The sequence below is a fragment of the Chaetodon trifascialis genome, chromosome 2 (assembly GCF_039877785.1).
Source record: "Chaetodon trifascialis isolate fChaTrf1 chromosome 2, fChaTrf1.hap1, whole genome shotgun sequence".
In the NCBI taxonomy this organism is placed as follows: Eukaryota; Metazoa; Chordata; class Actinopteri; order Chaetodontiformes; family Chaetodontidae; genus Chaetodon; species Chaetodon trifascialis.
This window is the reverse complement of record NC_092057.1, coordinates 8,726,364-8,748,427: the sequence shown is the minus strand read 5'-3', so window position 1 is coordinate 8,748,427 and position 22,064 is coordinate 8,726,364. Positions and strand designations below refer to the sequence as shown.

Below are 22,064 nucleotides of genomic sequence, written 5' to 3'. Positions count from 1 at the left end.
GACAAATTGTTCTGTTAGAACGGACGTTTGTGCTTGGAACGTTTGTACCACCTTGTACTTGTACAGGTGGCGCTGTGGTGGTGGGTCCTGCAACAGTTGAGCGAAGAAGAAGAGCTGACGTGCGCACTGCTCGGTTGTGGCAGAGGAAGTAAAGATGGAGGTGTTTGTTTGTGGTCCGAGTTTCAGGTTTTCTAACTGGGTGTTTCCAGGTGAATCTGTGGTCAGAGACCTTTTGAACCGGTTCAGCCAACAACAGGTGAGTATTCACACCGAACGTGGCGGGAAAACAGAAGGAGTCCAGTGTTTTTATTTGATCGGGTTCCGGCCTGTTAGCCGATGTGCTAAAGTTAGCTAGCCATCAAACTCAAACAGAGGCTAGCCGCGGTAGCCAAACTGACCAGACGTTTTCTGAACTCGTTAAAGTTGTTGTCGTTGTTTTTTTTATTTTTTCAGATAAAACAAGAAATAAATGTTACTGGGATTGAACACGTGTCTTTCTGTTAATTTGTCTAATTGTTCAGGTGAGAGTTAACGTTAGTCCAGGTGTTGTTTGGAAGCTGCTTTCCTTTGAATCGCTTCAGTGTCGCTCGTATCGCTGCTTAAACAAAACGAGCACAAGCGGCTTTAATGGTTCTTCATGTTCTTTTACACGAAGCAGAGACTCTGTCACGTGTTCACGAGCTGTGATTATATCGACACTCGATCGATCGATTCTGGGTGCGAAGTGAGACGAGGTGCAGTTCAGTGTGTAAACAGGGACACACACACACGCACAGGTAGAATGGACAGATGAGCAGCAGGTGGAGGAACGCTGGTTCAGCCAATGACATTCTCTAACAGGAAAAAGGTGTGAGAACCTGTAAACACCTGGATTAGATCAGTGCAGCACAGAGAGGAGGACGAATATGTTAACATGGAGCATTTAAAGATGGATCCACACATGAAAACTACTGTGTGTGGGCAGGCAGGCAGAGAAAAGCTTATGAAACACAAGTGATGACAGCGTTCGAGCGGAGATTCAGTGAGAAGTGTCAGATCAGCACAGACCAGTTTTCTGCTTTGACTTTGTCTGGAGTTGAAGGAGAAGCTCTAACATTGATTTTTCATCAGTGTCGTCTTCGATCAGCAGAAATGACGCTTAACCATCAGATCAGGTGACTTCCATGAAGGAGCACCTGAGGTCATGTGACGGGTCTGTGGGGACGCCAGACAGGAGGACGGCTGGTTTACATGTTGTAGAGGAAAAGAGCTGATTGTCTGACTGCCTGTTGTTGTTGTTGTTGTTGTTGTTGTTGTTCTCTTTCTTCTTCTTCTTCTTCTTCAAAACACATCCAAAAAACTGTGTGTGTGTCTGCAGGGAGTTTCTTCTTCAGAGGATTTCTACATCGTCACAAATGGTCGACTGTCAGGTCTGGAGGACCCTCTGCAGCATGGAGCTGTCTATCACCTGGAGCCCCGCCTCTGTGGGGGGAAAGGAGGTGTGTTCCAGGAAATAGACAGAAAATCTGAAGTCTGTGAGGACACAGATGAAAAATGATGAGTTGTGAGTTTGTCTGGACATGTTGGGCTGTGTGTGTCTTCTTCTGTGGTGTTAAACACAAATGTGTGTGCTTCAGGGTTCGGCTCCATGCTGCGAGCTCTGGGCGCTCAGATCGAGAAGACGACCAACCGCGAGGCATGCAGAGACCTGAGTGGACGCCGCCTCCGAGACGTCAACCACGAGAAAGAGTGAGAGTTTCCTCAGAACTGAGAACCAACTGAACCGTGACAGTGGACCTCAAAGGTGAAAGCAGCCGACAAATTAACTCCTCTTCTGTGGTGTGTGTAGGATGGCGGAGTGGCTGAAGAAGCAGGCGGAGCGCGAGGCGGAGAAGGAGCAGCGCCGTCTGGAGCGTCTGCAGAGGAAACTGTCTGAACCCAAACACCAGTTCACCGACCCAGAGTACCAGCAGCAGTGTCACGACTTGTCAGAGAGACTTGAGGACTCGGTGATCAAAGGTGCTCTGAGCGTGCGCACACACACAGACACGCTGCTGCAGGTCATGTGACTCCTCGCGTCTCCTGACGCTCTTCAGTGTGAATGGTGCAGCTGTGATTGATGAACTAACGCAGCTCGCTGTGTCTCAGGTCTGCAGGCGTCCTGCGGTGGACAGGTGAAGGCGGACGACGCCTCAGCAACAAAGAGGCCGAACTCAGATCAGAGCGAGCAGCCACACAAGAAGAAGAAGAAGACGGCAACAGCACTTTTCTGGTGAGTTGATGAAGCTCTTTGATGGTGTCATTGCGCTGTCTCTTATTCTGTGGTGGTTCAATGGCAGCGACAGGACGATCAGAGTCACTGATGGAGACGAACATCGAAACACAACGAAGGTGATGATGTTAAATATGTCATGGTTACAGGACGGGCGTGGACGAGATGCTGAGCTCAGACGATGAAGATGAGGAGGAAGAAGAGTCTCCGTCCACATCCTCCTCCAGCCATGGAGCTGCTGCCGTTACCATGACGACCCCGTCCGAGGAGACGGAGCCTGAGCAGAGCAGCAGGTAGAGACCAGCTCCATGTCAGACCAGTTCCACGACAGACCTGGTCCATGTCAGACCTGGTCCAGAGTCCAGGTTCAGATCCTCTACCTGAAACATCAACAGACACATTTTTCATTCATTTTAATGATTTCTGGTAAAAACGTCTCCTCCAGCTCGCCTGACTGCAGCTGCTCGTCAGATCCAACCATCAGACCCTCAGAGGACCAGAACCCTCCAGAGACCACCAGAGAGCAGACTGTCAGACCCTCAGAGGACCAGAACCCTCCAGAGACCACCAGAGAGCAGTCTGTCAGACCCTCAGAGGACCAGAACCCTCCAGAGACCACCAGAGAGCAGACTGTCAGACCCTCAGAGGACCAGAAGCCTACAGGATCTTGTGAACCCTTGGAGGCATCTGGCAGCTCGTCTCAGCAGGTTGGTCGTTTGTGTTTGATGCCTCAATGAAGTTTGAGACGTTTGTTCATGTTAGTAATAATTGATCGAGACAACATTTCACAGATTCACTGATCGTCAAAGTGTTCATCTCATAAATGAGACGTCTAACGATCTCAGGTGTCTTGAAGGTGAAGCAGATGTGATGAGAGTCTGCAGGTTACTGACCTGAAGTGTTGTCTCTCGCCCCCTCAGCGGCAGCTGCCTCGGTGTGGAGTGGACCTGTCCACCATGTCGTCTGTAGACCAGCTCGAGTCTCTGGGTCTGGACGCCCTGAAGGAGGAACTGATGTCTCGAGGTTTAAAGTGTGGGGGAACGCTGACAGAGCGTGCCGCCAGACTCTTCTCCGTCAGAGGACTGACGCCAGATCAGATCGACCCGGTGCTGCTCGCTAAACCGGGCAAGACCAAGAGGAAGTGAAGAGGTCAGAGCGAGCACGACCTTAGAGACGCATGAAGCGTCTGAGCAATCTGGAACGTTCTCGTGTTTCTTCTTCTACTATCTTCAGTCTTGTGTTTCTTTTTCTCTGTTTTATCTTCAGTCTCGACTCTTGTTGACTTTACAAACTTTTGTTTTTGATTGAAACTTTTTCAATAAAACGTCAAACACATCGAGGTGTTTGTCTGCTCTGGTGTTACTGGTTTCTTCCCAGTGTGATGGCAGAGAACAAATGTGACTCAAGTTTTATGAGCGATACTGCTGGAGGAAACATTCAGTGGCCTCTTTATTAGGAACACCCACAGCAGATCAGTTTCAGACTCCTTCAGATGATTGTACTCAGTACCTGAATGTGATGAATGAGTGAAAGGATGGAGCTGTTTAGAGCTGATCTAAACCAGGTGAGCTGTGCAGCATCAGATACCAGGGAGACCGAACCAGGTTAGAGACACTCGGCGCACCCTCTGACCTCTGACCCTGACCCTCTGATCCTGATTTCAAAACTGTTCGTTTTGATTTGTTAAATGTGTCAAAACAAACGAGAGGAAATGATGTCACATTTCAGAAGAACCAAATATTTATGACCCAAACAAATAAAATGTTACATTCACGGTGAACGGGAAGTCTATATGTCAGCAGGTCGTTGGACTTCCTGTTTCCTCTGACGTTCCACATTCGGACACAGGAAGTTCATATCATCTACTGCTCGCTCGCCTGGAGCAGCAGAGGATGATGGGAAGCAAAGTCATTATTAGAAGCCGGGGTCCCAGGAAGAGACCTGAGGAGAGTCCAGCTTCTCGAAGCAGATGATGACATCACCGGGGCTGAAGTTGACGTCGCCGTCAACTGACAGACCGCACTCCATCCCCACCTTCACCGTCTGAACGTCGTCTTTGTGGTGCTTCAGTGCCACCAGAGAACCTGCAGGGAACCATCACACGGTCATTAACAGAACGTCCCGTCCTTCAGTTGGTTTCATCTGTGATCTGTCATGTCCTCTACATACAGATACTCAGTACTACACTGTACTTCAAACGACTTCAGAGTGACAGGCAGCAGCGTGTCGTCACAGAGGATCATACAGACACACTGATCAGTCAGCAGCATTTGTGCGGCTCAAACACTCAGACCAGAATGTTTTAGGGGGACACCATAAAACAGTTTCTACCACAGGGTTCAGGTCAGGTGGTCCTATCAGACCCTGATCCAGACTCACCCTCCCAGATGGTGTCTCGGCCTCGGATCAGCCTGAAATTGAGTTGACGGTCCAGTTGACCCTTCTGGACCCGACAGCCGGCTACAGGAACCTTCTTCTTCCCCACAGTGATGTCAAACATGGCGAGAACCGTCGCTTCACCTGGACGACAGAGAGCAGATGAGATCAGCTTCCTGTCAGGTATGAGCTGTTTTGTTCTTTGAACGTGAAGGAACAAGCAGCCATCAGGTGGTTTGGACAGAAGCTTGCAGGAACTTCAGTTTATATAAAGGCAAACAGGTTTTAATGGTTTTGAAAATGTGCCAGTAAAATAAAAGATTTGTGTTGAGTGTCGAGACTTTTGTGTTTTCTTCTTCAAGCATTTGTTTTCCTCACCAACAACACTCTCTGAGACGACTGGAGGCAGCTTGCTGCTCAGCTCGTCCTTCAGCTCGTCGATCAGTTTGTAGATGATGGTGTGGAGTCGCAGCGGGATGCCTTGCTTTGACGCCAGCTGCTGGACCGACCTGCTGGCTCCCACATTGAAGCCGTAAATGGAACCTGAAGAAGAAGGCAGAGGGACCACTTCCTGTCAGGTAGTTCCTGAGTGACATCGTCTTTTCTCAAAGTCACACTTCATGAAAACTGCATTGAGATGTTAATTTGTCAAATAGTTTGACAGGAAATTAATTGGTGACTATTTAATACCAACTTCATTGTCAAGTCAAACACCTGCAGTGTGTCACGTTTCCGGTTTGACGCCACTATAAACTGAACCTCTTTGAGTTCTGCACTAAATAAAACATCTGAAAAACTCCCAGACAGTCTCGGAGGCACCTGCTGAAGTGACCTCTGACCTCCACTCTGCGACCCCGCCATCACACTGCAGGTCGTTACCTGCGAACGTTTCGGCCATGTTGACATCGTTCTCTGAAATGTCTCCGATGCCGAAGTGAAGAACCTCCAGGTGACACTGATGTTCGGCGTCGTAACTGTCCAGGATGTTCAAGATGGCCTCCACCGACCCGTCCACGTCCCCTGGAGGTCAAAGGTCAAAGCAGGTATGACAGGATGTGGTGGTGGGCAGTGGTGAACAGGACTGAACTTCAGTGTGAATGGATAGAAAATGAATGATCAATCAATCATCAATCAATCAACAATGCATTCCACTCTCTAAACTGCACATCAGCGCTGAAAGATGAAGGTTTTTAAATGTCTCTGGTCTCATCGCTGTGGTTTCATGCAGATGAATACAAATACTGTTATCAATAATCATCAGACGTCAGCGATCGATTGCTGGTTTGGACCTTTGATGATGAGCGGCAGACTCATCTCGTCCCTTTGCATCCTCTCACTCGGCCTCATGGCGAACTTGGCCCTGTTGGCTCGGTACAGAGCGGCCTTCCTCTTCCTCCAGCTCAGGTGACTCAGGTCCTCCCTCTCCTTCCTGTACTCCTCCAGGTGTAGTTTCTGCTTCAGCTCGATGGCACTCTTCTCCTCCTGCAGCTTCTGCTGCTCCTCCTTGTAAGTCCTCCACTCCACCACCTCCCTCGCTTGCTGCTGCTCGATGAGAAAACAAACTGTTAGCGACGCAGAGACAAAGAGGTCCACGCAGACTCAGGGATGACCCCCTGCAGACTGTGGCAGAGGTTTTGGTCTCACCTCAGACTCCACCTCCAGCATGACGTCTCCAGCAGATGGCAGCTCCTTCCACCCGACCACCCCCACCGCAGTGCTCGGTCCGGCGTCCGTCACCGCTCGCCCGTTCTCATCGAACAGGAAACGTACTTTAGCCCAACTCTTCCCGGCCACCAGGACACAGCCTCGCTTCAGCGTCCCCCGCTGGACGATGGCTGTGGTCACAGGACTGAGAGGACGTGATGTGTCAGAGCTCAAAGAACCAGACTTAAAGATGGTCCCTGGAGGGGACAGACGACTCACCCTTTGCCTTTGTCGGTGCGACTCTCGATGACGAGTCCCTCCACGGGGCCGCTGGGATCCGCCTTCAGCTCCAGAACCTCCGCCAACGCCACCGTGGCCTCGGCGAGAGCCAGCAGGTTGTCGCCCTGACAATGGCAACAACAACGATGTCACCACCTTAAACTCAGTGACCTCAGCTCTTCCGGGTCTGTGCAGACAGAGCAGCAGATTCCATCTCTGAACGGGTTTTATTTACAGTCCGTCACCTTGAGGGCAGAGATGTTGATGGACTGAACGTCTCCTCCAAACTCCTCGCAGACGACATCATGAGCCAGCAGCTCCTGTTTGATCCTCTGAGGGTCGGCCTGAGACTTATCACACTTATTGACCGCTACGATCATCGGCACTGAAACACAGCAGAAACAGCAGAAATGGAATAGAAACACAGGAGAAACCGCGCCACGTTCAGCTGCGACTGCCAGGCGGAACGCGTACCTTTGGCCCTCTTGGCATGCTCGATGGACTCGGCCGTCTGGTTCATGACGCCGTCGTCGGCCGCCACCACCAGGATGACGATGTCGGTGACGCTGGCTCCGCGGGCTCTCATGGAGGAGAAGGCAGCGTGACCTGGAGTGTCCAGGAAGGTGATTTTCTCACCTGTAGGCAGCTGGACTGGAGGAAAAACGTAACTGTCACACAGAACTAGATAAAAGATCAAAGTTAAACTCTGATAGACTCTGACTCAAGTTCAAGTCCAGGCAGAAACTGAACGTTCCTTCATTCTTTAACCGAGCACTGAATGTGGTGAACAAAGTCAAACACTTGACTCATCATCATCAGGAATGATGATGAAGATGATGGAGTTATAGTCAAGCATAATTAATTTAACGATGCATTGAGAATTCTGCTCAAGCCGCCAAGGCAGTTGGTGTTCAGAGCTCTGCTGCTCCTCATATTTATCATTTTTATCCTGATTTTTTTTTTTTTACCTTTGAGTCTGAACTTAAGTTAAACTGAAGCCTAAATGAGTTTCTATGAATATTTGCCGGTTTAAATTTGTTAATTCATCAAGAAAATAATGAGCATTAATCATCAGCAGCTGCCCTACGGCGCTGCTCGGTTAAGCTGCCTGTAACCGACACTGAACACTTCCTGCACCTTTCACATTAAAAGCCTGTTGGAAAAAGGAGAGATTCTGCTTCCAGAGTCACTGGAAGGCTTTTAATTTGAAAAAGCTGCAGGAAACATTCCAGGATTTGACAGAGTGTCAGTGAAGACCTGAACTGTTGTTCAGTAAATTTAAGCTAAAATTTATATTCAGGAAAATTCTGGAAATATTTGCTGACTTTTCATTCAGGCTGAAAAACCACAAAATGGCTTCAAACTAATTTTCATTTCATTTTTTTCGTCTGACTGTTGGAGTCTGTGTTCGTGTCATGTTGTCAATAAAGTGGCCTCAAACAGCAGTTGAAGGTCCTCAAGTGTGTGTTGTTACCTAGAAAAGCTCCGATGTGTTGTGTGATCCCTCCGGCCTCCATGGAGGCGATCTGGCTCTTCCTCAGGTTGTCAAGCAGGGTGGTCTTACCGTGATCCACATGACCCATGATGGTGACCACAGGGGGGCGGGACACCAGGCTGGACAGGTCCGCTGGAGGTCTGAAAGGGTCAGGGGTCAGAGGTCAAACGTAAAGAGACCTTTATTTTCATGTCAAACCTCAACAAACAGTAAGTGGAACATCAGAGTTGTAAGAAGCAAAAGATTTGTTTCAAAATAATAAACATTTGTCATCAAAATCCAATCATCACCCACCTATGAAAGCCTCCAAAAACAAACTGTTTCACTTTATTCAAAACTCCAGTCAGTCTGATTGGCTGGTTTGTAGGTGTATTCTGATTGGCTGGTTTGTGGACACGTTCACTGACTGAACGTCAGGTGAAATCACCTGTTTTAGATAAGACTGCCCGTCTCGTACCTCCTGTGGACGTCTCTGTTGGGTCTCTCTTTGCTTTCACTCAGTTTGGCCCATTTGAACTTCATCCCTGATCGAGTCACCACCTCCTTGATCCACTTTTCCTCCAGAACTGACTCCGGCTCCAGAGAGTCCACATCCGCCGAGGAGTTCAGCAGAGCCTCGAACACGTGATCTGAGACACAAGACAAACTCAGCTCAGCAGAGCCTTGAACGCACCACCTGGAACACACCAAAAACTTTATGGACACAGGAAGTGAGACTCGTATCAGTCTCACCAAAGTCTTTGTTCATGGCCTCGGCGAGAGACGCCACCGTCATCCTCTGTCTGATCTCCACCTCCTGTTTGTCCACTTTAACTTTGACTTTCTGGTTCTTCTGATCTTTCCTCTGACCTTTGACCTGCAGACACATCGTTCTTTATTGAACAGTGAAGAGAGCCAAGAGCAGCGGTCTGTACGGTCACATGACCTACAGGTAAGCAGGAAATGGATTCTGTCTATGTTAAATATCCAGATCACATCAGGTGATTCAAGCAGGTGAGAACAGGTGGTGACATCACCGGTCGTTTAGGACCGGCCAGGAGCAGGTGGACACTTCCTGTTTGTTCCAATAAACAAACAATCAGACTGACCTTCTTGGAGGCAAACATCCTGCTCTGTCGACAGGTGAGCAGGGGGGTGGGGTTTTGAGCAGGACAGAGGGGAGGCACCGGCAGGAACGTGCTGAGCAGAGATGGGTTGGCGTGGACGAGCCGCCGGGCCCCCCGCATCACTGATGACATCACACTCATACCTCCGGAGAGAGCAACAGGTGGAGACAGGTGAGTTTCCTGTGCTGTTTATGTTACTAGGAATGAAAAGGTTCAGTGACATCATGTTTAACACAAGGGTCTGAAAGACTTAAAGGAACATGCAGGTGACTTTTTATCTCTGTCTCTCATCAGGATCAATTCTTATTTTTAGGTCTTATTATTTATTATCATGTGGAATTACAGGTGAGAGCAGCTCCACAGGTAGCTGCATTTGAGGACCGAAGAACAGCTGGAATTCACTTTCTGAACAGCAGCCACAGCAGACATGAACTCTGACCCCTCACACATTACAACCTGGTCCAAACACCTGCTGAAGTGACAGCTGATTGGTCAGAGAGAAGATCAAAGATCAAACAGTTTCTGTTCTGACTGACTGTCAAAGATAAACTGTAGTCAGTAAAATCTGAGTGACGTTTGGTTCACAAGAGAACAGAGAACCTAAACCAGCACTGACTGGCTGGCACCTGGACACGCAGGTGAATCAGTGAATCAGGCTCCATTTCAAAAGGAGACCTTTACTGACACGAGGCACCACAGAAGAAGAGAAACTGACTTCACAGCTGCTGCTGAAAACAGAAACAATACAAGACGAAGCCGTCCAGGTGTTCTTACCTGACGAACACAACGTATGTGAGAAATCCGGCGCGCTTCTCAACAGAATATCAGAGAAGACTTCTTCTCTCAAAACTTATCAAACCGAATCGACCAATCAGGACACAGGTGAACATGTAAACTCCATTTCTCACCTGACAGCGACGCATTTCTTCTTTTAGCTCATCCTGAAATGAACACGTCATTTGTTTGCTGAGTTTCACCGTGAAATAAACCTCCGACAGGGCGCAGCCATGACAGTCGGCAGACAGCCGGTGACGATCCGCCTCCTTCCGGTCTGGAGCGGAAGTACTTCTTCATGATCGTTTTTTAAAAAACCGGCAGCTCCGCCTCCTTAAAACTTTTTTTTTTTCAATTATTATTATGATTGATAGAGATGAACAGGGGTGAATACCAGTATTCAGCATAATCAATAAGATCCAGAACAAGTCTTATGTTGTTATATATATACCTGCCCTTCATGAATCCTGTTTGTGTTTCAACTATAATGTCATCCAGTTCTACTTTAAGTCTTTTGGCAATGATTCCAGCTAAGATTTTATAATCATTATTGAGGGGGCAGATTGGTCTCCAGTTATCAATGCGGAGTGAGTCCTTATTAGGTTTAGGGATGTGTTAAAAGCCCTTGACATAAGGCAGGAGGAAGAGTCTGGTTATGGATGCTTTCGGTGAATACTCCATGGAGGAAGGGGGCAAGTTTATCACAAAATGTTATGTAAAACTCAGATGTCAAACCATCAGTTCCAGGAGATTTATTTAATTTAAGTTGCTGAATGGCCAATCTGACTCATTCTAAGGTTACTTGCTTGTCACAGAGGTCACTTTGGTCAAAACTAATAGATTTTAACTGAGAGAAATGTCCAAAAAATTTTTGTTGCATTTTCATCATGTTGTGATTCATATAGGTTCCTATAAAACATTAAACAGTGGTTGGATACCTTTTGTGGATCATCTGTGACAGCTCCATCTATATTAAGTTTTTGAATGCAGTTTGCTCTGCTGTGGACTTTTCCAGCCTAAAAAAATATTCTGTGTTTTGCTCCCCTTCTTCCAGCCATTGCTTTCTGGATCTCACATAAGCTCCTTCTGCTTGAGCTGCTGCTCAGTTAGTTCTTGTTTATCATCTTCTGTTTGATCTTCAGGCATACACTGAGTAAGAGTGGCAACTTTGGTAATTACTTTTGTTCCAAGTTTCCTTTTCCTGTAATGAAGCTTTTTTATTGTTGTCCTTTAACTGAAGGATTGAAACTTTTCTTCCACCAGATGTCAAAATATTTAATAACACAAAGACTTGATATCTGTTGTTAAATATGTGATGAGCAACAAAAACCAATGAAAGATGAACTCTGTCTGCACATACATGTTTATGAATGTATATACATACATGTATGTGAAGCTGATCAGACTGTTGAGGACCTCATGCTCACAGAATGACCTTCAGACAGGTGAGTTCCTCCACTGTGTTGCCTAGCAACATAGCATTGTGTCTGCTTTGTGTGTGTGTGTGTGTGTGTGTGTGTGTGTGTGTGTGTGTGTGTGTGTGTGTGTGTGAGATTTCTTCATCTTCTGTGCTCATGAAGTGTTTTGTTGAATTTTGTTCCACCACTCTTTGACTCTCTCGTTTTTCTCATGTTTGTTTCTAACCAATCATCAGTGATCTGTGCCAGCTGCTAAACGAATGGATGTTTCTTTATGTTTTCTTTGGATTTATTGTTGTTTGACTCGGTGGAGTCACATTGTTCCAGGTGTTCTCACCTGCAATAATTCTCAAAATGTGACGTTACTCAGATGACTTTTCCCTGATTCACTGTTTATTTCACTAAATTTAAACTTTTAACATAGTGATTCATCTGTCTGAGCAGACAAACACAGAGCAAAACAAATCTGCTAGAAATCCCGATTTACTCCTGATTCACACCTAATTCACACCTGAGTCCCACCTGATTCACACCTGATTCTCTCCTGATTCACACCTGATTTTCTCCTGATTCAAATCTGCCACCAGGACGAGTGAAACGTTTGGTTGTTACTTATTTCCGTGGCGGCGAGGCTCCAGCTCTGACGTTTGTCTGCAGTGAAAACACCTGAATCGACTTCAAGCAGAAGATTCTTTACCTGCAGCCGCTCGACCTCAACGGACTGCTGAGGACATTTCTGACTCATTTTCTCTGAAGAATTAAATTATTATTAAATTAAATTAATTATTAAATTATTATGATGGAAGAAAGTCTGAGGAACAAGTAGAAGTCTGTCAAAGAGAGTTTTTGTAAAATCAAAGGAACCACTCATTAGCGACAGACTTAAGCGACAGATGTTAGGCACAGACGTTAGCGACAGATGTTAGCAACAGACGTTAACATCACATTAAAAACACGTCACCAGATAAATAACTCTTTCGTTGGTGTTTCCCTTGAAATTGTCAAAAGCAGCTTCTGTTTCTTCCAGTTTTATTTCTACAGGAGACAAAGGACAGAGGACACACAGCGCCATCCTGTGGACAGAAACCTTCCAACCTCGTCCACACAGTCAAAATGGAATTTATTAAATATTAATTTTCTACCTTAAATAACACTTACTATCATTTTGTTTATTTTGAGGTAGAATCATTTTGCTTTTTTAAACAAACTATTTTCTATTTTCACACCTTCATGTTTAAGAGCTGGGATCAAAGAAAGGGAGCGTGTCTGTGTTCGATGGTTCTACGTTCAACGAGTCAAACGTTCTCACAGCCTGACTCTGCACCGTCGTTGTTCCAACTACGGTCAGTCTGGGGAACTTTGGACTCTGAGATCCACCTTTTGTTCTCATTGTCGTCGTCGTCGTCGTCGTCGTCGTCGTCGTCGTCGTCGTCGTCGTCATCATCATCATCATCAGACAGTAAGAGATACAAAAACCAGACGACAGTATCATATGTGTAAAAAGCCCTAAATGATCACGTTTCATAGCACCACGATTAGAAATAAACTCGTATCAAATGTTTGGTCAGAGTTTGTGAAAAAGGCACCGACAGACGAGACACTGCTACATCAAACAGCTACGAGTTCTTCAAGGTTTCTGCATCTTTTTCAACAAATCTAACGACACAAAGATTCAAACACACACACCTGAAACACACACGGCTGCTCCTCAGCGTCACATTAAACATATCTGAATGTACAAGAAGAACGGCGTCTCCAGAACTGACAGAGCAGAACGTCTTGCAGCAGAACAGAAGTGTCAGGTTTGATCCCGATGATGTGAGTCCATCAGCTGAGGTGAGTGCAGCATCGCAGGAGGAGGAGGAGGAGGAGGAGGAGGAGGAGGAGGAGAAGAAGAGCCTGTGGTGGAGGACTCGGGAGGACTCCAAAGGTGTTCATTGACACTTCCACACAAACAAACTGGAGGGAAGAAAGAGGAGGTGATGAGAAAAGTCTGATCACTTCTCTAAACCCAACAGAAGACTGAATGTTGATCATCACACCAAAGATGAGACGTCAGCAGGACTCTGACAGAGTCTGAATCATCTGATGTCTGAATGTGTGTGCAGCTTCAGCCCTCAGCTGTTTCTTACAGGCTAAACTCCACCTGAGGCCTTTATGTCAGCTTCAGGAGTTTTCAACAGCACGACGTCAACGTGACGCCGAATATATTAATTTCACTACAGCTTTAACCTGGAGAGAGGACGGACACACACACTGAGACAGAGACAGACAGAGACACACGGAGACATGGAGACAGACAGACAGACAGACACACACACACACACACACACACACACACACACACACACACACACACACACACACACACACACACACACACAGACCTCTTGTGTACAAAGTGTGCTGAGTAGTTTGTATGATAGTGTGTGTGTGTGTGTGTGTGTGTGTGTGTGTGTGTGTGTGTGTGTGTGTGTGTGTGTGTGTGTGTGTGTGTGTGTATCTTAGTATGTGTGTGTGCGTGCATGCGTGCGTGTGTGTTCATGGTGGTTTATGTTGCTAACTGTCATTTCTGTGCTGGTTTATAGTTAACTGTTGAAACACAATGACTTCATGTCATAATCCTCAGTCACAGTAATCCTCTGGAGAACCAGTAATCCCGTGGAGAACCAGTAACCCTCTGGGCAGGTCGGCACATGTAGCTGCTCAGACTTGGTACAGAAAACAGTCGTCGGAGCTTCTACGACTGTAACAACACTTTGTTCTCAAACGAGTCACTATGGAAACGTAAATACACAAACCTCACGCAAATCCAGATGAAGCTAATAGTTTGAGGGTATATGCAGACATGTATACCAGTGGACAGCTGGCCTTGGTGTTCTCAGAGTCTCCTTCTAGTTTCTAAAACTGTTCTTTGGTTGTCTTCAAACTCACCTGCAGTCGCTGCCGCCGGCGCTGATGGCGTACTTGTCATCGCAGGAGAAGCGAACGTTTGTCACGTGAGCAGAGTGACCGAAGTAGCGCTTGTGTTTGGCCTGTAAAATATCAGACGGACAGAAATGTGCGATTATCTGCTGACAATGTTCTGGACACCTTCAGGGATTCACCATCACAAACGTTTACGTACAAACTTCTCTGAGCACGGGAAGTCAAAGAGCTTGATGAGGCCGAAGTCGTCTCCAGTCACCAGGTTGAGGCCGGCGTGGGAAACACAGGCGCAGTTCACGTCTGCTTTCTCAGCGTTACGAGGCCAAACCCCGAGAACCTCATCACCCAGGATGCTAGAAAGCAACAAAGGACAAAAGAGAATGTTTGGTCTTTAGATCTACAATGTTTGCCTCCCAGGCTCTGCATCATGTTCTGCTGGTTCTTCCTGTAGCTCCCTGGTTTCTTCACTTGGTTCTTAGCTCTACAGTATGTTCCACAATATATTCCACAGGATCTACACGTTCCTTAGGATCTAGAGTCGACTGTGGGCAGGACAGTACTGTAGGTGGAGGAGCGCTGTTGGAGACCTCCTCCTCAGCTGATGGATGGTTTCTCTAAACAGCCTCCTTCACTTCTCTTAAACATCTGTCCTCCCCATCCAGAACGTGTCTGATGTCCCCCAATGAGTGTCCATTACCTTTCCGTTAACTTTAACTGTTCAGAATGAATGAAGCTAGGTCATCAGAGCTGAAAGGTTTACAGCTGATGAAAACTGATTCTAGATCAGGATCAGTGTTGCATCATTACATCAACCACTGTTGCCATAGAAACAGACTCACTGAGAAGATGAAGAAATGTCTGAATCTAAAGAGAGTTCCCCCGGCTCCTCAGGACGTTGCAGTTACTTGCTTTTCCTTCCTTCCTTTTATACAGTTAGTTCGCTTGGCTCCACAGTTAGTTCCACAGGTTCTATTGTTAGTTCTATGGGTTCTACAGTTAGTTCTGTGAATCTCTGGTAGTTCCCTCAGACCTCAGTATGGAAAGTCTCTTGATTAAAACTTGCATAAAACAGAAATGAATAGTTTATGTAGTTTATTTCTATGTATTTTGACAGCAGAGCTGGTGGTCTGTGTTGCTTTAGCACCACCGTGTAATTAAAGTATACACAGTATAACCTACACTCTACAGTATGTTTCTCACACCTTTCAGCATGTTCCCTAAACAAAACATTATTCAGTATATTACAGCACCTGACCTGATCTGATTTTGCATTTAGCCAGCCTCACCTGGTCCAGGTAGCCCAGGTGATCCTCTCAAAAACAGGCTGCTCAGTGACAATCTTCCCTGAGGGAACTTCATGCACCTGCCGAGTGTAGGTGCTGGTGGACACCTGGGATGGAAATGAAGGAGATTTTACAGTTTGGTTAATTCACTGATGTATGATGCTCATAAAAGATTTTCACTGAGTGAAACTGTAGAAAAAGCATCAGCTGCTACATCGACCACATTACAATGAGCTATTCGTAAAAGGTCAGCAGGTCACAGCTCAAAGACCTGCTGAGCTTTGAGCTGTGACCAAACAGTAATCACACTTAGACTCTGACCAAACTGATGTGGTACGCTGGTGTCATTACTGTGAAGAAGTCTGGTCTTTTTAACCTGGATGTGCTTGCTGTCAGCAGAGAAGTCGATCTGGATGACGAAGCCAGGGATGTCCTTACAGTAGCCAATCCTGTTCAGGGATGGTCCCAGAGAAAGGTCGTAGAAATCCACAGCACTTTCAACTGAACCCACTGCCAAGAACCGGTTGTCTGGACTGAACCTGAACCACAAAATAAAATAAAATAAAATAAAATAAAATAAAATAAAATAAAATAAAATAAAATAAAATAAAATAAAATAAAAATGTGTTGTTGTTTGAGGTCCAACAGAGAAGTGTTAAAGGAGAGTGTCCCACCGTATGTCCTGGATGGTGACACTGCGATCTCTCTTCTTGCCCCAGACGGTGAGGGAGTTGACCAACAGGACGATGAACTCTCCATTCTCCATACCGATGGAAACCATCTCTCCGTTGGGACTGTAAGAGGTGCATTTGGCGGGATGACCCAAACTCACCTTGTTCAGGAGTTTCTAACACAGAAAACAAGGTAGCACAACATGTAAGAAGACACACCGACACACAGAGAAATCCCAGTCTGCACCCTCAGTCTCCAGATCTGCACCTTATCAGCCAGGTCCCAGATTCGGATCGTCCCGTCATCGCTGGCGGAGATGAAGACATCTTTGAAAGGGTGAGTGGCCAAACCCCAGATCCCCCCCTGAGTGTGTCCGTTGATCATGGTGTTGGAGGCAGCATTCTTTTCTCCAACTTCTATGATCTCTCCATCTTTAGTTCCCACCAGGATTTTACCCTGGATCACAAAGTTTGGGGTTGTTGATACAGAGTCAAGAATCACAATCATCTTACCTTCAACTAAAGAATTTGTTTTCAGTGTTCCTAAAATCTGTTGGAATTAGTAAAAGCAGATGCCTCATTAAACTCAACACTGAATCTGTCCATCTGTCGACTGTCCAAACATTTCACTCAAATCTTTAAAAATTGGGAAAACACAGTGTTCATTCACATCTTCCATTAGCTGCCATTCTGTAAATATTTTACAAAGAGGTGACTGGCTGCCATCACCAAAATGACACTAATAACTGCTCTATAACTGGAGGTGAACTGCCATAATGTGCCATTTAAACTCCATTCTGCTCAGTCTTTATGTGTAATGTACTGAAAAATAACTCAAAACCAGGAGATGTACATGGATGAACTTTCATGGCACATGAGTGGTTACTGTGAATGACCCCTGTTTGGTTTTATAACGAGAACTGTCTCGTACCTTCCCTCTGCAGACGGATCGGACATTCTCCACCAGCTGGCCGGTCTCCAGCTGAAATGCTCTGCACCGCTTCATCTCCTGATCCCAGAGCTTCACAGCTCCGCCCTCTTTAGTCCTGTTAATTACACCGACAAACAGACAGAATCTAATTCTGTCCTAGCACCCTCTGTCTATACATTATCTCTAATCTAGTTCTCGAATCAATCACTTTTATTCAAGGCTAACATAAGCTAAAGCTAATTTTCATTTGCTAGTGCCTCCTCTGGAGTTGTCCCTCCATCACTGTTCACTGGCTGCCCTCAGTGTATGACTGGCCATGAGCTTGTCAATCAGAAGTTAAAGAGACAGATGTGCTGGAGACCTGAACCCTGTCAATATGAACTACTGGTTGGTGAATTTCCATCACAGCTCCAGCTGGTATACAGCATGTTGACATTTGGGTACTCACGGCCGTTCCTTCCCCCCAGTGACGATGAGTCCGTCCCTCAGGGTTGTGTACATAGTGAAGACTGGACCACTGTGTGCTTTCGCCACCACTCGAACCAGGAAGTGTTCCCTCCATACATACACATCTCCATTTATAGCGCCAGTGAATGTCAGGTTGTTCTGGAGGAGACAAATGCTGACTTGCTACAACTTGTCTATAACTTATATATGTATTTAATTTTACAAGGTGAGTAGGAACTACAGTTTTAAAACTTACAGCACCGAAGGCAACAGACAGCATGGTCTGCATGCGGCCGTCCTCTACCGAGCCGATCACTCCCTTCTTGTACATGAGCGAACCTCCGACCAGAGTCCAGAACTTGATGTGTTTGATTCCCACCGAAACAAACTGGGTGTCAGAGTCTGGTCTGAACTCTACCACAAAGATCCGCTCAGCGTGCCCACCTTTACTGGTCACCTTGGTGCCTGGCAGAGAGGTCAAAGGTCACTTTCCAAGTAGATATGGTGATTAACAATATATATATATATGAACACAAGATGAGCTTTTATCTTTTTGTGTTTATTACAAACAGCCAATGGCTGTGTCAGTACAGACATTAGCCTATTAGCCTCAGCTGCTACCATGACGCACTAACCCTCCCAGTGCCCCTCCCAGGCTGTCCAGACCCAAAGTCAGCAGTCCATTGCCTGACATGGGAGGTGATTAAGCTCAACTGGACCCTGACAGGTGACATTGCTGATCTACACACTCAATTATTCAAGTGTGTTGACCATAGTTGTAAAAACTGTTTTAAGCAAATGTCTTCCAATGTCTCTTTTTTGACCCTTCTTATCATTATCCTTACCTTCCACACACTCCTCACCTGCTGCCATCAACTAAATGTCTAAAAAGCTAAAATAATTCTACTGCACCAATTATCTTGTTGATGACACTATACTCTACTCTATAACTCTATTACCTCTGATTCTTTAGTTTTTAGAGAGGTGTTAGATCATTTAACATTTTTTAAATAATCGCACAGTTTCAAATTATTTGAGAACATGAGAAAAATGTTTGTACCTTCCTGCCACCTCCACACTGTGATGGTGTGTTCAGGCTCCACTCCCACAGAGAGCAGCAGCTTTCCGGTAGCACTGAAGTTGACGTAGCCAACACCTTTGGCATGGGAACAGCGAAGAATGGACAGGGTCTGCTTGGTCATGGCATCCCACACATGGATGGACGGAGCAAGACCTGTGAGAGGAGACCAGAACAATAGGAACCAAAGAACTGAGGAACCACAGAACCATAGGCATTAAGTAATCCAGGACCTAAAGATACAAGGAACTGTGGACCTGAGGATCTAAGACAGTAAGGTGGGTACTACGGTAGCCCAAGAAGCTAAGGTATTGAGCAGCCAAGGATTGTAGCATCCAGAGGCCAATGTCATTAAGATAGTATTGAAACTGAGGAACCATAGAACCAATGAACCTAAGAACCACAGTATCAAGAAATCAAGAGACCAAGGATCTCATTAACTGTGGTACCAAGGAATAAAGACATTAAGGTGGCCAAGGAACCATGGAACCAAGGTATCAACTAGCCCAGGACCTAAGGATCTCAGGAACTGTGGACCCTGTGATCTGTGGCCTTGAGGGAGCCTCAGAAACATGGAACCAAAGGACCAAGAAACTAAGGTGTCAAACATCTAAAGACCTTAGCATCCTTACAACTGTAAAACCAAAGATTTAAGGAACAGTATGACCAAGGAACCTAAGATCCACAGTATCAAGGAGCAAAGGAACAACAGTTGCCAGGAACTGTGGAACCAACACGCAAGGTCAGGTTTTTAGGAACCAAAGGGGCAAGGTACCAAGGTAATAATCAGACAAGGACCTTTGGAATCTAAGGAATCCATAAACTAAAGTAGTAAAGAAAGAAGGAGGAATGAAAGAACAGAAAAACACCAGAAAAATGGAAACACAGACTCATGGAATCAAAGAGTTGATTGACCAAGGAACCAGAGAATTAAAGAACTGAGGAATGGAGATGCTGAGCATCAGGGAGAACAGGCTAAGGCAGGAGCTAGGCAGGTAGGGAACCAGTGATTGGACATGCTCGAAAGATCATTCACTACTTTCATATTGTTCATGAGTAGGACAGGACTGGTACTGACATGCTGATTCAACAGAGCAGAACTGATAAGTGACTGTTTAGGATTCAGAATTGGGAAAATCAAATCAAAATCTGCTTCTTTTCACTCCATCCTGTTTCTGCATTCACAGCAAACACTTCACATCTTTGGCCATGATCACACTGGACTCCTTTCTTCTGGAGTCTAAAGTCAGCACAAATAATGTTTTGGGACAAGTTGAGTCACTGCAAACCAAATCAGAGGTCGCAAATTTCAAGGTCATTTCAAGTCAAAAACTGCTAAAACCAAACTGCTGACACCAACAGGGACAGAAACAATCAACACTAACAGGGACAGATGGATCAGGATCAGTGGCTGAAAACTTTTCATCATCTTCTACTTCAATCTTCTGTGGTGTACCCCAAGGCTAAATTTTAGGCCCCACTGTATTTGCACTACATATGTTTCCACTGGGGTCTGTTTTTAGAAAACATGACCTTCCACAACATTTGACTCAATCAGTTGTTTTCGTTTCTATCCTAAAAATGTGTGTATTTTTAATTTAATCTAATTCTTTAAACACACAGTCTCATTGAAATTGGGATTTCTTTTTCAAGAGAGACCTGAGTACAAAATACTTACATACTGACATACACAGTTTAAGTAAAGACAGTCACACAGACAATTCACAGACACACTTTATACATTTTCTACCATTACGAAAAAAACATTTACAAGAGTGATGACAAATGCTTAAGTACAACATGATGTTCAAATGAAATATGAGAATGCACATTATATTTTTGGAGGTTATCCAGTTTGTATGAAGGTTAACATTTGAACCAAATACTGAATTTAAATGTAACCAGAGAGCAGAGTTAAAAGGTTGTTTTATAGAGAAACATACAATGCTGCTCCAATGTGCTGAAACCTTTTCCACCACAGCTCCCAGAACAGTTTACAGTCTGAAGAATCTGCTTCTAAGTTCCCTCAATTAGGATTAATTAATAGTACTATTTAATTTCTCTGTAAAGTATTTAGTGAAAGTATTTTGTCTGAAATCTGTCCAAAAGGTGTTCTGCTCTGGACCCAGGCGCTGGACACAAAGTCCCACATGATCATGGCTAAAATAACACCACTACATTCAATGGCCTGTATCCTCTGCATCAGTACAACAGATCCAGATTCTACAAGACCTACCTTATGACAGTACAGACACACATACAGGAACCACCCAGGCTAGTTGGGCTAGTTTGGCATGCTAATAAGAGGCACTAAGCCAGGCTACTTAGTCTCATGCTAATACTAACATGGAACAATTTGAAAACACAGGTTTTTCATCCACACTAATGTTTTCAGGTTGTTTTCTACACTTCAACATGAAAAACACATCAAACTTTGTATCTCTGCCTCAGCTTCCTCATTAACGGTGACTGAAGTGAAGGTTGATTTTTTGGCAAAATGATCTTAACTCAAGGTTCAATAACTAGTTTGCTCCAGAGCTTTCAAATACATATCATATACCAAGACAAGTGCTTCCACTGACGACTGTCAGACACACTCTATTAGCTCTGAAAAAAGTGGACGTGGAGTTAATATTTTTTTCTGACACAAAATGAGTCAATAGCATCAGTTTCTGGTCAGAGGCCGAACCTCCTGGAGGTCTCATAAGTTTGGTGTAGTGGCTCCAGTCCAGATGGAAGAGCATCACACATGTTCTTTGAATTCTCCCAGTTTGAGTCATTGGTTTTTGGAAGCCTTAAGAGTATTTTTGTTGGTCTGCTGTGGAACTGTCATCGGAATAACTGGGCACCAGTTGGCACCAGTATCTAGTCCTCCTGGTCCCAGCAGGTTAAAGCCCTGTTCTGTCTCTTCTGATTCTCTCCATGACCTCAGATTTTAGGTATTTTCAGCCACCAAGAGGTTGCCAACACTCCGCCACCTTCATCTGATCCTAATGCCAACCTGTCCTCTACAGGTGTGCTATCCACCAAGTGCAGTACATATACTGTATATATCCACATAGACATAAAGAGTGGGCTTCAGATTACTGCAGAGGGAATGTTTAGAAACGTGACATCATAATCGTTGTGTACCAAGCAGATAAATCAGCTTGTGCTGATCAACCTGATTATTCACTGCGAATGAAATACTACATAATTCAGGGACCTCAGATCAAATCACATTATCAAACATATTTTCTGTAAATCATGCTTCATCGCTAATGTCCCACTGCACTGCTGTCCTGTCATCCCTTCCCAGGAGATTTAACCACCCTTCACATTTGGCCACATGTAACAACTCCAGCGACTGTTGGTACGACCGCCAGGAGCGCCAACGATCCGGG

At 45.4% G+C, this 22,064-nt stretch overlaps 3 protein-coding genes across 5 annotated transcripts in view; 1 reads left to right on the top strand and 2 right to left on the bottom strand.

Annotated features, from left to right (window-relative positions):
- Positions 1–124: 124 nt before the first annotated feature.
- sde2 (SDE2 telomere maintenance homolog (S. pombe)) lies at positions 125–3,579 on the top strand. Its single transcript, XM_070986683.1, has 8 exons — positions 125–256; positions 1,358–1,478; positions 1,617–1,728; positions 1,829–1,998; positions 2,128–2,251; positions 2,401–2,544; positions 2,697–2,958; positions 3,172–3,579. The coding sequence occupies exons 1-8, from the start codon at positions 155–157 to the stop codon at positions 3,394–3,396; spliced, it is 1,260 nt and encodes a 419-aa protein (XP_070842784.1). The 5' UTR covers positions 125–154; the 3' UTR covers positions 3,397–3,579.
- A 389-nt stretch (positions 3,580–3,968) lies between these two features.
- mtif2 (mitochondrial translational initiation factor 2) lies at positions 3,969–10,192 on the bottom strand. Of its 2 annotated transcripts, none has more exons than XM_070986681.1 (14): positions 10,060–10,192; positions 9,134–9,294; positions 8,778–8,901; positions 8,503–8,674; positions 8,025–8,185; positions 7,025–7,201; positions 6,796–6,935; positions 6,551–6,675; positions 6,272–6,476; positions 5,917–6,169; positions 5,507–5,647; positions 5,006–5,170; positions 4,631–4,771; positions 3,969–4,335 (listed from the first exon to the last, which is right to left on the bottom strand). In XM_070986681.1, exons 2-14 carry the CDS (start codon positions 9,290–9,292, stop codon positions 4,166–4,168), a joined length of 2,133 nt encoding a protein of 710 aa, XP_070842782.1. In that variant the 5' UTR covers positions 9,293–9,294; positions 10,060–10,192; the 3' UTR covers positions 3,969–4,165. The 2 variants fall into 2 exon arrangements, with proteins under 2 accessions (XP_070842782.1, XP_070842783.1); XM_070986682.1 differs by having other exon boundaries at positions 9,926–10,174.
- A 1,523-nt stretch (positions 10,193–11,715) lies between these two features.
- The window catches only part of LOC139345252 (echinoderm microtubule-associated protein-like 6), a 29,293-nt gene continuing 18,944 nt past the window's right edge, over positions 11,716–22,064 (bottom strand). For both annotated transcript variants that reach the window (XM_070983819.1, XM_070983828.1), the window contains 11 exons: positions 18,664–18,837; positions 17,860–18,068; positions 17,605–17,762; positions 17,157–17,271; positions 16,494–16,682; positions 16,229–16,401; positions 15,931–16,093; positions 15,558–15,661; positions 14,471–14,624; positions 14,278–14,378; positions 11,716–13,302 (listed from right to left, as the gene is read on the bottom strand). In XM_070983819.1, coding sequence (XP_070839920.1) covers positions 13,278–13,302; positions 14,278–14,378; positions 14,471–14,624; positions 15,558–15,661; positions 15,931–16,093; positions 16,229–16,401; positions 16,494–16,682; positions 17,157–17,271; positions 17,605–17,762; positions 17,860–18,068; positions 18,664–18,837 — 1,565 coding nt within the window. In that variant the 3' untranslated portion in view covers positions 11,716–13,277. The remainder of the gene's footprint in view (positions 13,303–14,277; positions 14,379–14,470; positions 14,625–15,557; positions 15,662–15,930; positions 16,094–16,228; positions 16,402–16,493; positions 16,683–17,156; positions 17,272–17,604; positions 17,763–17,859; positions 18,069–18,663; positions 18,838–22,064) is intronic.

Coding starts and splice junctions, on each gene's coding strand:
- sde2 (XM_070986683.1), top strand. CDS start 155: ATGGAGGTGTTTGTTTGTGGTCCGAGTTTCAGGTTTTCTAACTGGGTG. Junction 2,252..2,400: donor ACGGCAACAGCACTTTTCTG/GTGAGTTGATGA, acceptor TCATGGTTACAG/GACGGGCGTGGACGAGATGC. Junction 2,959..3,171: donor CTGGCAGCTCGTCTCAGCAG/GTTGGTCGTTTG, acceptor TCGCCCCCTCAG/CGGCAGCTGCCTCGGTGTGG.
- mtif2 (XM_070986681.1), bottom strand. CDS start 9,292: ATGAGTGTGATGTCATCAGTGATGCGGGGGGCCCGGCGGCTCGTCCAC. Junction 7,202..8,024: donor ACACATCGGAGCTTTTCTAG/GTAACAACACAC, acceptor TTTTTCCTCCAG/TCCAGCTGCCTACAGGTGAG. Junction 6,676..6,795: donor TCAACATCTCTGCCCTCAAG/GTGACGGACTGT, acceptor TGCCATTGTCAG/GGCGACAACCTGCTGGCTCT.